The sequence below is a fragment of the Mustelus asterias genome, chromosome 19 (assembly GCF_964213995.1).
Source record: "Mustelus asterias chromosome 19, sMusAst1.hap1.1, whole genome shotgun sequence".
In the NCBI taxonomy this organism is placed as follows: Eukaryota; Metazoa; Chordata; class Chondrichthyes; order Carcharhiniformes; family Triakidae; genus Mustelus; species Mustelus asterias.
This window is the reverse complement of record NC_135819.1, coordinates 76,631,765-76,647,414: the sequence shown is the minus strand read 5'-3', so window position 1 is coordinate 76,647,414 and position 15,650 is coordinate 76,631,765. Positions and strand designations below refer to the sequence as shown.

Genomic DNA, 15,650 nt, shown 5'->3' with positions numbered 1-15,650 from the left:
AAAATGTATGGGAGAAAGCACATAGTCAAACCTGATTATTTTGGCATTTACAATCATCGATAGATTCGCGTAAAATTTATATAAGCCAAATTTATGTAGATTTTGTTTCTGCAGTTTAACATAATAGTTTGTCATTGAAATATAGCACTTCAAATACTTCCATTATTCTGCCGCATTAAATTCTGTTGTTCATTCAAGTTATGTTCTAATCAGAATACTACACGCTATGGTGTTAAAGATAAATAATGACTAACTATCAGTGGAGACAGACGGGAATGTTGCTTTAGAATAATGGCAAATCTGAACACTTGACTCGCACAGCTTGTTGATGTATCATTTGGTGACAAAGAAAGTTGCAGTTTTCCTATAAAACAACAGGGAAGTCCCAAATAAGAGCTAGGTTCTTTCCCACAAAAAGAGAGGGGAAATTGGGAGTTAGGTTGCTCTCACCAGTGTATAGGGCTGGATGGAACTGTAGTAGTAGTATTAATATTGTACTTGGAAACTGCTTATATTTCTTTTAGCTCTATAATATGTTACTGTGCCACTAAACTTACTTTTCCTTATGCTTTGCCAGATGGCCGCACAGATCCTGTTTTGGATGATTTAGGCCAGGCCTTTAAATTAATGGGAATCAGCCTTTCAGAACTTGAAGACTATATTCACAACCTCGAACCCATAGGATTTGCACACCAAATCCCAGCATTTCCTGTCAGCAAAAACAATGTGCTTCAATTCCCACAGCCTGGAACCAAGAGTCTTGGTGAAGAGAAGGAGTATATTCCCGAATACATGCCTCCACTCATCTCATCACAAGAAGGTGAGGTCTGTTAAGTATCAAACTTCGCTGGTTGGTAAGGTTATTTGAATGTCTCATTGGATGCACCAGTGGAATAGCACATCAGTAAGGCATTTAATTAAGTGGCCTTTATTTTATAGTTAAGATAACAATTTTTGGCAGCTGAATATCACGGTGTAATGAGGGAGGGGCATGTAAGGAGCAGGGATAGGCCCCTTGACTCATTGAACGGGCTCCATCATTCAATAAAATCATGGCTGATCTTGTCACTCTTTTATTCTGCTTAAAATTGCATTCCTCCTGGAGAGTCACCAGATTTAAAAAATCTTATTGATACGTACAAGATCCTGAGGGAATTTTATAGGGTAGATAACAGGAGGATGTTTCCACTTATGTAAAAGACTTGAACCAGGGACACTGTTTAAGAATAAGAGGTCTACCATTTAAGATGGAGAAATGTTTTTTATCAGAGAGTTCTTGTTTTGAAGAATTCTGTTCCCCAGAAAGCAGTGGAGGCTGCGATATTGAATTTATTCAAGGCATCGTTAAATGAGATTTTTGATAGGTAAAGGTGTCAAGGATCATTGAGTGTCTTTAAGACAGAGATAGGTTCTTGATTAATAAGGGGATCAGGTGGAATGGGGATGAGAAAAATATCAGCCATGATTGAATGGCAAACTCTATGGGCCGAGTGGCCTAATTCCGCTCCTATGTCTTATGGATTATTGGGGGGAGGGGACATCAAAGTGGAATTGAGACTACAATCAGATCAGTCATGATCGTATTGAATGGCTGAGTGGCCTGAAGGATTGAATGGTCGACTCCTGCTCCTAATCCTGTGTCGTCCACTAAGAATTAAAGAACTTGCATTTATATAGTTCTTTATCATGTTTTAAGATCTCTAAAGTGCTTCACGATGAATGAAGTACTTGAAGTGCAATCACTGTTGCTTTTTAGGCAACCGTGGGAACCAATTTGCACATAACAAGCAGCAAATGAACAGAATGACCATTTCATTTGTTTTTGGTTGCACTTCAGGGATAAATATTGAACATGAACTGTTCACTTCACTGTTCTATATGTCCTTTCAAACTATTGGAAAGGTAAATGGGTCATCAGTTTAATCTGAAAAATGCCACCTTCAACAATATCGCATTCCACCAGTACTGCACTGAAGTATCAATCTAAGTTATGCACTCGAGATTCTTTGAATATAACTACTTTAAATCAAATAAAAACTTCAGTAAAGTGCAGGGTAGTATTTGGAGAATTCAAGGTTGTCAATGGAATCCATAACTAGGTTGATTCCGGAGTGAGAGGGTTGGCTTATGAGGAGAGATTGAGTAGACTGGGACTATACTCATTGGAATTTAGAGGAGTGAGGGGGGATCTTATAGAAACATATAAAATTATGAAGGGAATAGATAAGATAGAAGCAGGAAGGTTGTTTCCACTGGCGGGTGAAACCAGAACTCTAGGGCATAGCCTCAAAATAAGGGGGAGCAGATTTCGGACTGAGTTGAGGAGGAACTTCTTCACCTAAAGGGTTGTGAATCTGTGGAATTCCCTATCCAGTGAAGCAGTTGAGGCTACCTCGTTGAATGTTTTTAAGGCAAAGATAGGTAAATTTTTGAACAGTAAAGGAATTGAGGGTTATGGTGAGGGGGTGGGTAAGTGGAGCTGAGTCCACGAAAAGATCAGCCATGATCTTATTCAATGGTGGAGCAGGCTCGAGGGACCAAATAGCCTCCTCCTGCTCCTAGTTCTTGTGTTCTTATAATGATTGAATACATTCCAAATTGGTATCTGCAGCAGTCTTGATAATCTTTCATCTTATTCAGTCCATTGTCACGCTGCATTGTTGGACAGAAACCTTTTTCCCAGCTGGAAAAGGTCCATTTTGGAGCACGTGTGATTCCATTTGGATAGCCATTTGCTGTTAAAATTTACAAATAAGACCAATTAGATATTTACATGTTCAAGCATCTTACTAAGTACCAGTATTTAAAACTGCCAGGAGCATAATAATCAGAATTCTCAGAAAATGTATGATGGTCTAATGTACTCAAATCAAACTGCTCTTTCATGTTAAGTACTTTCAATTAGGTGTAAATATATAAGGTGCTTATGTTTTAAGGATTCTCTAGCTGCTATTTTTGTGTAAGCCCAGAGTTTTATTTGTACATTTTTTCATAGGAAAGTGCACCTTAAGCTTATAAATGATCCAAAAGTATAACCATTTTCTATGCAGTTTGTCAATTTGCCTCAATTGGCAATTACCTTACTACCTTTGAGTCATGAGATTGTGGGTTTTCACACCATTGAGCACATTATCAAGATTGGCTACCGAGGACAATATTGAGGGAGTTCTGCATTGTCAAAGGTGCCATCCTTCAGATGAGACTTTAAATAGACAACCAACCTTTTGAGGTGAATGTTAGAGACCCCATGGACCTTGCTGTCTGCCAAATTGGCTGACCTGTTGACCGTAACAACAGTCATGAACTTCAAAATAATTCATTATATATTTGATTTTAATTATTCTTGGAATGTGGCGGCACTGACAAGGCATGATTTATTGTTAACCCCTGAGGGCATTTAGAGTCAAACATGTGGTGTGGGACTAGATTCAAGTTGGGTAAGAGTGAGTGGCAGTTTCCCCTCCCTGAAGGAATTAGTGAACCAGCTGTGTTTTTACAACACTCTGGCGGCTTTCATTGTCATTTTTCTTTCTGGTGTCAGTGTACAAATTACCAGATTTATTGCATTCACTGCTACAATTTGTCATAATGGGAACTGAACTCATGACCTTAGATTATTTGTCAGTATAAACAATAAACTACTGTACCTCCTCTATGTGAACTGCTTGGGATTTTCCGCTAAATGTAAAGACCGTGCTAGAAAAATTCAAATCTTGGAGAAACTATCTGTAAACTATTCTTATATTTGGAAGTGATTAGATCATTTGTGTTAAAATGTATCTTTTATTGGCTGGCTTGACATTCAGCCAAATGTTTCGGTTGAATACTTTGACCTATAGGAATTTTCTGTTTAATTTATAAACCTTAAGATACTGCGGTACTTGGCCAGCTAACCAAAGGATTAATTATGTGGGGCGTACAGGCCTTGTGTCAATGGCAACGACACCGCACATTATTATTTGGAGAGCAGTTTTAGTGATTTGAGTTTGTCCAATGAACCTTAATCCTGCATGGGCACAGAACTGTCCTGCATATTGCAAGATTGAAGCCACAGCACAAGGAGCAGTTTTTACAGTTTTGAGTTCAATTACTTTTGAAGAAGGTTGGTATCTGATTATCCAACATTTTTCTTAGTTTGTAACACAGTGAAACTCGTGTAGTACATATATGTCAAGGCAAATGAATTAAGCAACTTTAAAATGCATAAATGTTAAGTTATCCCATGTAATTTGCATCAACAAATGTTTATTAGAATAATCGTAGACTGGAAATCACCATATTATTCACCTCATTGCAATTTTCTATAAATTTGGCCGTCCTGCCTTATGCATTTTCCTGCTAAGGAACCCAACAGTATGGTTGTTCTGTTTGTGCAAAACTCAATCCTTTGGTTGGGAGTTTCTGAGGGAAGTCAGAGGTAAGTCTTTAATTATCCCCTTAAGGCTGTTAAAAAGATTAATACTGTATTGCACATTATATGAACTAGGAGGTCCAAGTTTTCTGTCTTAATTTGTCGCTTAAATGTGTAGCATGGAGTCTCTGGACCCGCATAGAAACTTTAAATCAACATTTCTGTTAACTTGCAATAAAGTCAAGCTATATATAGATGCTGAGAAAGCTTGGTGTACTGATTTAGGATTCATTCATGAATAAAAAAGGATTTGTATTGGACCTTTCATGACCTCAGGATGTCCCACAGCACCTTACAGCCACTGAAGTACTTCTGAAGTTTAGATACTGTTGTAATGTAGGAAATGTGGCAGCCTCTATGCACACAGCATAGCTGCTCTTTGCCAAGCAGTGTCAGGGTTTTTTTTTTAATGTCCACCTGAGAAGGCAGACATTTTAGCAGCATGTATTTAAAAAATGGCTCCTTTGACAGTGCAGCACTCCCTCAATGCTACACTATTCTAGATGTTCTCGATTTTGCAGACTCAGTCCTCTGGAAAGAGACTTGAGCTACAGGCACAGAGGTGAGAATGCTAAAGATTAACCACTGCTGACACTGTTAATGAGACAACATTGCTAAGAATGGACCATTTTAAACCTTTAGGCCGATGAGTTAATGCAGAACAAACTAGTGAAAAAGAAATAGAAGCACAAATGACATTGAGTTGCTTGAGCTTTGTAAACCAGATTGCCAGGAGATTTTGCCAGTCTTTGAACAGTAGTTTGGGCACCTCCAACTGGAAATACTGTGTAACAGTGTGTGCACAACTTACATTTTTGTGTCTTTATTTTTTTTTCACTTTTAAATGCAGTTACTATTATTTCTTGTCCACAGTTGTTTTATGTCTGCTGTAAAAGTAGTTGTGGTTCTTTACATTGGCATGGTTAAAACCAGAGGACACGTTAAAATCTAAAATTAAATAACGATTTTGCATTTGGCTACAGATCAGTGGGAGCAAAATAGTGAATTTTGTATTCTTACCAACATCTCCAAGCAAACAGATGACTCAGAAATTGCACCTGCAGGCTTTATTGATGTTAAGTTGAAATGGTTTTGATCTGATCTAATCATCTGACAATTATCAACTAATCTCTTCTGGTAAAAGAATGCTGAATCTATTTTGGATTTATACGAGGTCTGATTTAGAGTAAAAGTCCTGTGTTTTTCTTTCTGAAGTACATGAGCAGATCGATTCTCCTGATGTTCAGGTAAATTGTATTGTTTGCCTCCAACAAAAAAAGATTTGTAATTCTCTTCAGTGCATCTCTTTCAATGGTCACTGCTGAGCTTTGTGACACAAAACAAATCAAAAAGCTAGTGGTAATGCTGTCTTGCTGCTGGGTCAGGAACTGCAAACGAATGACATTAAATACAGCATGAACAACTTTCCTAGTAATCAATTGTTGGCTTTAAAAATAATTCTGCTGTCGTGAAATTTTAATTGTCTTGCATTATATTATTTTCTAACATGGGCATGGAGACTACTAATGATATCCGCTGTCCCAAAACAGCAAATTAACCTTGAAATGGTAATGGTAGTGGTGTATTGCAGTTCTGAGTCTGAGTTGCTGTGGCAACATGCACTTTTTACATGTTTGTTGGAGTTTGGAACTATGGATGGTAATATTGGAGGCTCCAACATTCTATCCATCGCATGGCTGACTAGGAATCTCTCACTGCTTGCCACAGGTGTGTGTTAGAAGAATTTGCAGGATGATGCTGAATCTGCTTGGCCAAGTTATAAATGCACCTTCCTGGACTATAATGTCCCAGAATGGGATTCTCACCCAAAGCTTCTGGCTCAAAGGCAAGGACGCTACCCACAAGATCTCTCTCTTTCACTGGTATCCCAAAAATAATCTCAAGCTGTTTTAACCGACTCGGACTGTTTAAAGTTCCCCAAGCTTTACCTGTAGTTTAAATCATCTGAAATCCTTCAGTTAAACTACTACCTTAAAATCACTGCCAAGTATCCATCATTCTGTATTAGGGTACTGTCTGTATGGCCTGTTGGTTCTCTGTGTAAGGTATTGTAAATAAATATCCATATTGTGGTAGTTAGAATTGCAGAGAATGCCACTAACAAGGGGTCATGATGTGGAGATGCCGGCGTTGGACTGGGGTAAACGCAGTAAGAAACCTCACAACAAAGAGGTTAAAGTCCAACAGGTTTATTTGGTAGCAAAAGCCACTAGCTTTCGGAGCGCTGCTCCTTCGTCAGGTAAGTGGGTTTTTGAGCCAGCGCTTACCTGACGAAGGAGCAGCGCTCCGAAAGCTAGTGGCTTTTGCTACCAAATAAACCTGTTGGACTTTAACCTGGTGTTGTGAGACTTCTTACTAACAAGGGGTGTCAGATAAATTGATTTGCATTTTGTTGGTGGATATTAGTGAATAGACTACACAATATGAACAACCTGTTTTTTTAAAAAAAAACTTTTAATCACTTTGCTTTAAAACTTTACTGCAATATTTACCACAAATTGCCTTCAGAAACATGTTGAGCTGCTGACGTGATGTGCAGCGCCCTCTAGTAGAGATTGTTGACAAGTTGATTTACAAACCCAAAGAGGATGTGTAATCAGGCTGTTTTAAATAAAGCCTGATGGGGGTTTCAGGCTCAATATGCTCTGCAAACTTTTCAAGAGCTCTTGAGCAGCTAGTATTTTTTTTTTGACTCTTTGAGCAGGAGTTTAGGTTTTAATCTAACAGAAGGTTAGGAAGGAGAAAAATATCTGTTCCTTGTAAATAAAAAAATTCTTAATTTATTAGAATGAAACTGAAGATCCTCGTATGTGCGGAAGACCGATCAATGTGTTTGAAATGGAATGGGTTTCTGCAATAGCAACACAAGGATTTACTTATTTGTGCAGTGGGATTTCTTTAGCAGCTCTGCTGTGAGAAATAACCAATGGGACTACATTGGTGGTAAATTTCATCTCTTTGGAAAAAACAGTTTATTGATTTGAAATAGATGCCAAGTTGGAAGTATTTTACCTGAATTGAGGTACTCTTTTGATCAGATGGCCTGTATTATCTTCAGGAAGATAGGAATAATTCCTTCCATCGAACCTGTTTTGTCGACAAGTTGATTTACAAACCCAAAGAGGATGTGCAATCAGGCAGTTTTAAATAAAGCCTGATGGGGGTTTCAGGCTCAATATGTTCAGACTTTTCAAAAGCCCTTGAACAGTTAATTTTTTTTTTGAAAAGCTCGACTCTTTGAACAGGAGTTTAGGTTTTAATCTAACAGAAGGTTAGGAAGGAGAAAAATATTTGTTTTTTAATGGCCAGATTTTTTTTTACACGCTGAGTGTTCTTTAAACTCCCGATTCCTTACCCTTTTCTGCATTTACATTAATAGCTTTGCCTCTGCAGTGAGTTAAAAACTTTCCATGCATTAATGTGTCCAGCTGTGAGTTTAAAATGTTTGTTCCCAATTTCTTCTCCTCTCAGCCTGTCCTAAGGAACGGACTATTCCTGGGGATAGGGGCTATTGAGCAACATCAGCCCTTCAGGACCCAGCATGAAGACTGTTGTTAAAGTGTGATTTTAGACAATGAGTGTTGAAGCCTAATAGGTCTTTCCAAGGCATCAAAACCATGGCCAATTTGATCAGTTTTAGTTAAATTGGTTAAGACTCAGACAAGCTCAACACTGACATTGCTGAACTGATTTAAAGGCTGTGCTGTCGCAGACTGTTCACAGAAATTACAACAGACATGGAGGAGAGTGCTGAAATGTTATCAATTTTATTAATCTCACCGAGTGATGATGGAAACAATTGCTCACACACTGTAGGTTATGGCACATCAGTCTACTAAAGTAATAGCAAAGATTCAGAGCCTAAGATTCTTAGTTATACATGCTCCAGATTGTTGCATGTATCTTCAAAATTTTATATCCAATCCAACCTTGGGAATAAAGGAAGAATTTGGTGTGGAATAAAATTGTAGAATATATTCTTCAGTTGAATGAAGATGATGTGTCAAGTCATTTTATTGAATTTCAGAACCTGACTATTCCCAGATTGCTAAATTAGTTCACAATTGTGCGTTTGATAGAGAGACTCTGGAGACCATTTAAATGGATGTGAGATGGTGAGGTGAAAAAAGGCCAGAAATATTATCATCACTGCTGCCATTAAGCTCAGCAGATGGTACGGTGGGAGTTAATAGTATTTGACATAGGATAGAGTTGTCTTAAGTTCCAGTATCATTGTCGTTCTTCACTTAAACTAAAATTTGATCTTTCATATGAGCATCATGCATATATTGATCAGAGTAAAGTATGTTTTCATTTCATTGGCCATTTTAATTAAAAACCATCCAAAGCATTGGAAATGTTGAAGAATTATGTTTTTACTTTGCATCTTATTGAAATGCACATTATATGCAACCACTGCATATTGACTGTCCCTTTTTGTACAGGTTAGTTCAGAAATTAGGTCAGATGTTAGCGTACAGGTTAATGGATGGCCGGCAGTGAGTCGGTGACTGATGCTTTAGTTATTCTAATATAAACCACAAGTGTGAAGCTTGAATTCACTGTCAATTATGTTTTCTGATCTGTAGTTATTTTTGAAGTGGCCCTTGGCAGAACAAGGTGATGGAAGTGAAAGAATAATAATGGCGGTATATTGTGATACGCAATGGCGCAGAATTTGTGCTTGTAATGACGTCAAAACTGTCAGCACTCACTGTCATTACTGTGTAAAACTAACAGCAATTTCTGGCATCCACATATGTTCAGGTAAGCACGGAAATGCAGAAATTGCTGTCAGTGATACCCGACTCCTCCACAAGATGTGCTGTGACAGTCTTCACAGATGCAATCAACACCATGACTTGACGTGAACCTAAACCTTTTGCATACTATTCTTGGTTGAAAATCATTGAAAAGGTTAAACCTTGTTAAGTGAAGTGTAACTTTGTCTTTAATGGCAGACTAAATCATGAGTCCTCCTGGACGACCGCCCTGAAAAACTAATTATAAAAGTGTGGAGTGAAAAACATTTTCAAATTCTTAAATTTAAAAAATATGCTTTTTTAAAGCTTTTTATTAATGATATTTCACTTTCTGCCTGTACAAGGCCCTCTGATTGTCTTCAGACTTTTTAATGACTTTATTGATAGTGAATTCCACATATCCCCATGTTCAAAATCAATTTCAGAACAGAAGAAATCAATGCTGTAGACCCTAATCAATCATAATGGGTAGCTTCCTTGAAGACCAGCAGAAAGCACTGCCCCCTCATAACAGCTGAATTCACAGCAGTGAGAACAAGCCAAGGTCCATACTGCAGACTCTGTCACCGGTTTACAAGAGAAGTGTTAAATCAGAAAGTAGTATTTATGAGACACTAATCTTCTGTTTGAAAGGCCAAAGAAAGGTTGGACAGTGAGGTAAGGAATCCAACAGTTTTGATATCCTAAAAAAAGAACAAGTTTGTAGAAGACTATGCAATGAATCTTGATTTCAGCAGTATGTAGGGATTAAGAGTGACATGCCGTCCAACATGTTTGGAACTTAGCAAGAAGAAAGTTCAGAGAAGCACTGAGCATAGTAATGTCACTTGTAGTTTAACTAGTTTTTAGTCATCTTGATTAGGCTAAATGTTTTAAAACTTCTTTTTCAGGACACTTGCTCTTAACAGTCTCCCTGGTAATCAGTTGATACTTTATCTATGTGGTGCAAAAATAGTGCGAGTTAGAATTATAGGATCCCTACAGTGCAGAAGGAGGCCATTCGACCCATGGAGCCTGCACTGGCAACAATCCCCCCAGGTCCTATCCCCGTAACCCCATGTATTTACCCCGCTAATCCCCGACACTAAGGGCCAATTTATCATGGCCAATCAGCCTAACTTGCACATCTTTGGACTGTGGGAGGAAACCAGAGCACCCAGGGGAAACCCACACAGATACGGAGAGAACATGCAAACTTCACGCAGATAGTGACCCAAGGTTGGAATTGAACCCGGTTCCCTGGCGCAGTGAGGCAGGAGCGCTAACCACTGTGCCACACAAGTTGAAAGGCCCCCCACACCCCAACATTTTCACAAGGTATCTTCATGTGAAAGATAAATAATGGGAAACATGTAATTCACTGCAGATACACAGAAGTGATGATCAAGCCTTGAAAAACAAAATAGAAAATGGTTTTATGTAAAGCGAGTTATTGGTAAATATTGTTTTTAAAACAAAAAATTGCGTGCACATGTTACTTAATATTCAACCACCTTGGGATATATTTGCTAACGCAGACTTAGCTATTCAATAAATGTTTTTATTCATTTCCATTTTCCAGTTACATGCATTTCATTTTCATGTCTTCTCAATTGTTTTCAATTTTCCAGTGCTGCAGGTTGTTTTGATACCTGCAGATGGCAGTCTTAGCTCAGATTTGGTCACAATTGTGAACTAATCTTCATTGTTATTGAAGCAAAAAGTGACCCAGTTGAGATTCCGAGTCAGCAGACCCATTAAAGTACAAGCAAAATGTAGATGAGTCTGGAACAGCTGATGTGTGAACAAATTTTATGAAAAATTAATTTAAAAGTTCAGACATATTATTCCACAAAATGTAATCATTAAGGTATCCAAATATGGAATTACCAGAATGTTTAAGTCAGTATATTAAGAATACAGAACTCATTCCCTCCCTCCTCTGCTATCACTATCATCATTTTAAGATTATTTTTGAAAGCCATTTACTTTTCCTTCAGTGTAATTTAATGATACACTTCCATTTAATTCTTCCCCAGAACAATTCCCCTTGGGGAATTGGCAACAGAACCCTCATATCCTTTTTCTCTTGTTTCTATTGGTAATATATTTCAAATAAGAGCAGAAAAACTGGAAGTACACAGAGGGTCAGTAAGTATCTGTGTAGGGGAAAATAGTTAAAGGTTGAAAAGATTTATTTATTAGTCACAAGTAAGGCTTACATTAACACTGCAGTGAGGTTACTGTGAAATTCCTCTACTCGCCACAGTCCGCTGCCTGTTCGGGTCAATGCACCTAACCAGCACGTCTTTCAGAAACGTTATGATGTTTTGGATCCATATCCTTGATCAGAGCTGGAAAGTCATAAAGTGTGTTATATTGTCACAGATACTAACTGACCTGTTGCATAGCTCCATCATTTTTTGTTTTTATTTTATATTTCCAACATTTGCACTTTTTCTTCATATTTCAATGACAAACTCAATTTGTGAAAGTTTAGCAATATATTTTTAAACTGGTTATAAATCACCATTGGCTTTAAGGAGATTTTTTAATAGGGTTATAAATGGCTCTTCAAGCTTTCCCGAGTCTTGAGTTTAACGATTAACCCTTTGCGCAGTATAACTTCTTGTGCTGACTCTAAGTGTCATTCTGAATTAACCAATGTTTGAATCTACATTGGTAACACAAGCTTTCGGAGTGGTTGCCTCTTCATCAGGTGACTTTAACCTGGTGTTGTGAGACTATTTACTGTGCTTACCCCAGTCCAACGCCGACAACTCCACATCATGAATCTACATTGGAATACATAGTAGATGTCTAAGCTAATTGTAATCAATGGACTATCTTAAACTGAGTCTGCTGGCTATGAAATTGATCACCCCACAAAAACACCATTTGTTCTCTATATTCTTGACAAAATGAGAAGTGTGGCATTATCAGGTTTTTATGGCAAGCATTGCTTCTCGAAGGCTGGGGGAGGGGGGGGTGGTGTTATTGAAAGATGGGCTATGGCAGTGCTTGGAAACAGAATTTTCTTCATCTTGTAGAACTTTTAACAAATGAAGCAGGAACTGTTAAGACCTCCCAATGCCAATTCTCAAATTTGACACTTGCCAATGAAAATCTTATATGCTCTTACTGAATATTAAATATGGTGATAAAGCCACCATAAAATTACATATTAGTGTTATATAGTGGATTATCAATTTGTATTTCATAGTACCCATTCATAATTCATGAAGGCTAAATTTTGTCGAGCATCTCGCCCTAATAGTGACCTCGCTGTAATATTGTTACCAAGAGAATGCTAAAAATGTTTAAGAAACATTATACCAGGCTAATTATTCTTAACTACTTTTAATCACTGTTAACCACAATAACTTAATCCATTTTTTAAAGTTTTAAAATGTGTTTTTTTTACATGGGAGGTCTTGAATTTGAAAGGGAAACTCATTGTGGTGCATTTACATTTAAATTGGTGGGGGACAGGGACGGGATAGCAGGGAGTGGCGCTGAAACTGGGACCTGTGACCTCTGAGAGCCGCTGTCCCCTGTTTACTTTTCTTGCAGCTACTGCTTCAAATTAGAGGCTGGAGACCTGCGATTGATGCTTCAAGTCTATGGAGTCTGCCTCTGCATGCTTACAGATAATAGAAGAGCCGACGTGAGTTTGCAGGGCCCACGGCGACAGGGGTCTCCAGTACTGCTGGGACTATGGAGATCCCACACTGTCATCAGTGGTTTGGAATATGGACTGCCTGCCTGTCATTGATAGCATTGCTTCAAAATAAAAGTATCTGCGCTTAATCATTGAGGATCACAGGCACAGACATTTTTGAGTTAGTTAAGAATCCTACAGGTCTCTCTCCATTCTTTTTGTACAACACTAATTATCCCTGTCACACGCTATTAAGAAAGAGTTGACAGGAAATAATAGTTCACGACCAACCGGCAATTGAGCGAGACATGCAGGAACCTCGAGTGCCACATGAGCTCAGGCAGGATCGCTTTTCATTTCCTCCTGACTCCAGTGTATTTAAGAAAAAGAATGCCTGGCTTGAATTTAAAAGAACAGGATAAGATTCTTTTGGCTTTCTCTGCCCTGTGACAGAGCAGTAAATAGTGTTGGTTTCCTGATAGGTGGCTCATCTCAGCTGGATTCTTGCGGTTCAAAATGAACTACTTCTGCCCACCAAAATGGGGCTTACCATTGGCTAGAAACCCTTGCTGCGTTTGAGAAGCATCTGTTCTCAGTGCCGGCTTCCTTTGCTGCTTTTACTAAGTTATTAGGTGTTGTTTATGCACAGTATGTCCTGATTTAAGAAGCTACATTATTCCCTTTTGAGATGGCCCCCTCCCCACCTTGCTGTTGATATATGTTGAGCTCTAACCCAGTTAAAATTTTGACAAGAAAGCATCAAGAGAATTCTGCAACTTGCTTCAGAAAAATACTCAGCAACAACTTGAATTTTTGGAAGGCCACTGGTGGAAAAACGTACATTACATCTCATATTAACTCTGTAATAGCTGCGGCCTCTGGGACATGTGAAACATCCTGCTTGTAACAATATCCTTATTTCATATGGTAGTTATATTCTCCTTCAAAGAGATGAATAAAAAAAAGCTTTGGCATGCAGGAAAAACATCGTCACTCAACTAATACTTGTATCATTTAATAGAAGGGTATATGCATATTATTTCAGATTAAGCAAATTTTTAATGAATAAATGAAAATGCCCCCAAATGATAATGCATCCATTTTTTTCGGTATCCTAGCAAGAATTTGCAGTATATGTTTAGTTGAAAGGCTATACCAAAGAATGAAAAGTATGCAGAAAACTCTGTGACTGAAGTCAGTTCACCTCAAGGTGTTAGGACTAATGTATGAAAAAGAAGGCTGTCATTCATTTGCCTGAATTAGGGAACCACTTGTGCAAATACACGCACTTTATAATGACACCTAGATTTTGCTGCAGAGGAAGGTAGGCTTATCTCTTGGATTGTAGATTGTGTTTTGCAATCAGACTTCTTTATCCAGTGTGCATGAGGAGGTTTACCCTCGAGTATTCCACATGTAATGGAAGGGTTTTTGTCATGCTATTGCTGATTGCATAGCCTTGTTATTGCTCTCAGCTTGGAAACATGAGCTTTTAAATATTGTAGGGCTTGAATTAAGATGCTAACCTTTTTGGGGGAATAATATTCTTCATGTGTTGCCTCAAGGTGATCATTTGTTTTCAGTGTAATAATTTATTCACTTATACTCAACTCACACGTAGAAGTCTGGAAAAAGACCATTTGACCCACAGCCCATCAAGCTCTTTTCACATGCCTTCCTGGTCACGTCTCTTTCCTAGCCTCAGCTCCCACTGCTGCACCATCACCACTCCCACACAAGATCACTTAAGTTTTTACTCTTTTCTAACTTAAGTGGGTCAGATTTATTAATATCTCTGGTAACTCTCAATTTGTTTTAATGTAGATAACATTGGTAGAATGACCCTGTGAAGCACCATATGTTTTAACTGGTACAAATTTTCATAAGTTTTCATAAATGTTACAGCACCATACTAAGCAAAAAAAAGTTTTAAAATTTAATTTTGCATCCTTGAATGAAATCCACAAATGAAGTTGAACTAGCAGTGAACAGTAAAGTCTCTTTTTTTTTCTCTCCAGCTGAGTAAAATTTATTTTGATACTTAACTTGCAGAAAATCTGAAGTGGGTAAGCAGGCAAGCCAACTGCTCACAGCTCGCTCGCTCTCTCTCTCTCTGTCACTGACCTCCGAAGTGTACGAGAGCAGCGCAGACAGATCGCACTGCCAGTTTTCTTTCCTTGCCTGTCAATTAGCATATCCTACACTAACGAGCTAAAGGGTTTTTTTGCAGTTTTTCTTCAAGCTTAATAAATTGTAGTACACTGGCACGCTTCTATTAAAGCTTTTGTGTTGCCTACATCTGAAGCCATCCTTTCTTGGTCATCAAAAGCATATGTACAACACTGCCAGTAATAGTTAATGAGAAGGGGCTGAACAAAATACCTTCTGTGGATAGATGTAGGAATAGATGTAATTTTTTTACCTGCAAGAATACTAACCTTTATTATCTTCACTGATAAGGTAACTGATCTAGATTTTTACGAGGGCACTTGTAGTAGTAAACCTTTCTTCTATCTTTTGTGTGAATGTGCATTTAAAGTCAAAATAATAACTTGATTCAACTCTGGGAAGAATTTTGTTTCTGGAATATTGATAAATGCTGTCCTGCAGTTCATTATCTTTACATTAGGTGGTGCTGTTAAACCAGCATTCTCACGGGCAATTGTTGGGCCACTAAGATAAAATCTAAAGCAGATGTCTTTATTCTTCAAGACCTCTTGTATAAGTGCAGATAGGAATAATGTATAGAATCAACGCTATATTAAACCTGTTTCTTATTATGGATATGGAAGCAGAGCTTGTGTAATAGCTTAAA

General features: G+C 38.1%; 2 protein-coding genes across 4 annotated transcripts in view; one reads left to right on the top strand and one right to left on the bottom strand.

Annotated features, from left to right (window-relative positions):
* The window catches only part of taf3 (TAF3 RNA polymerase II, TATA box binding protein (TBP)-associated facto), a 199,504-nt gene that overhangs the window by 20,669 nt on the left and 163,185 nt on the right, over positions 1-15,650 (top strand). Inside the window, exons 2-3 of one of the 2 annotated variants that reach the window (XM_078235918.1) lie at positions 578-820; positions 5,627-5,658. Coding sequence is in view for 1 of the 2 variants with exons in the window: in XM_078235917.1 (XP_078092043.1) it covers positions 578-820 (243 nt within the window). In the remaining variant the exon portion in view is untranslated. The remainder of the gene's footprint in view (positions 1-577; positions 821-5,626; positions 5,659-15,650) is intronic. The other variant, XM_078235917.1, reaches the window with a different exon arrangement.
* The window catches only part of kin (Kin17 DNA and RNA binding protein), a 157,839-nt gene that overhangs the window by 78,299 nt on the left and 63,890 nt on the right, over positions 1-15,650 (bottom strand). The gene's annotated exons all lie outside the window — the stretch shown is intronic.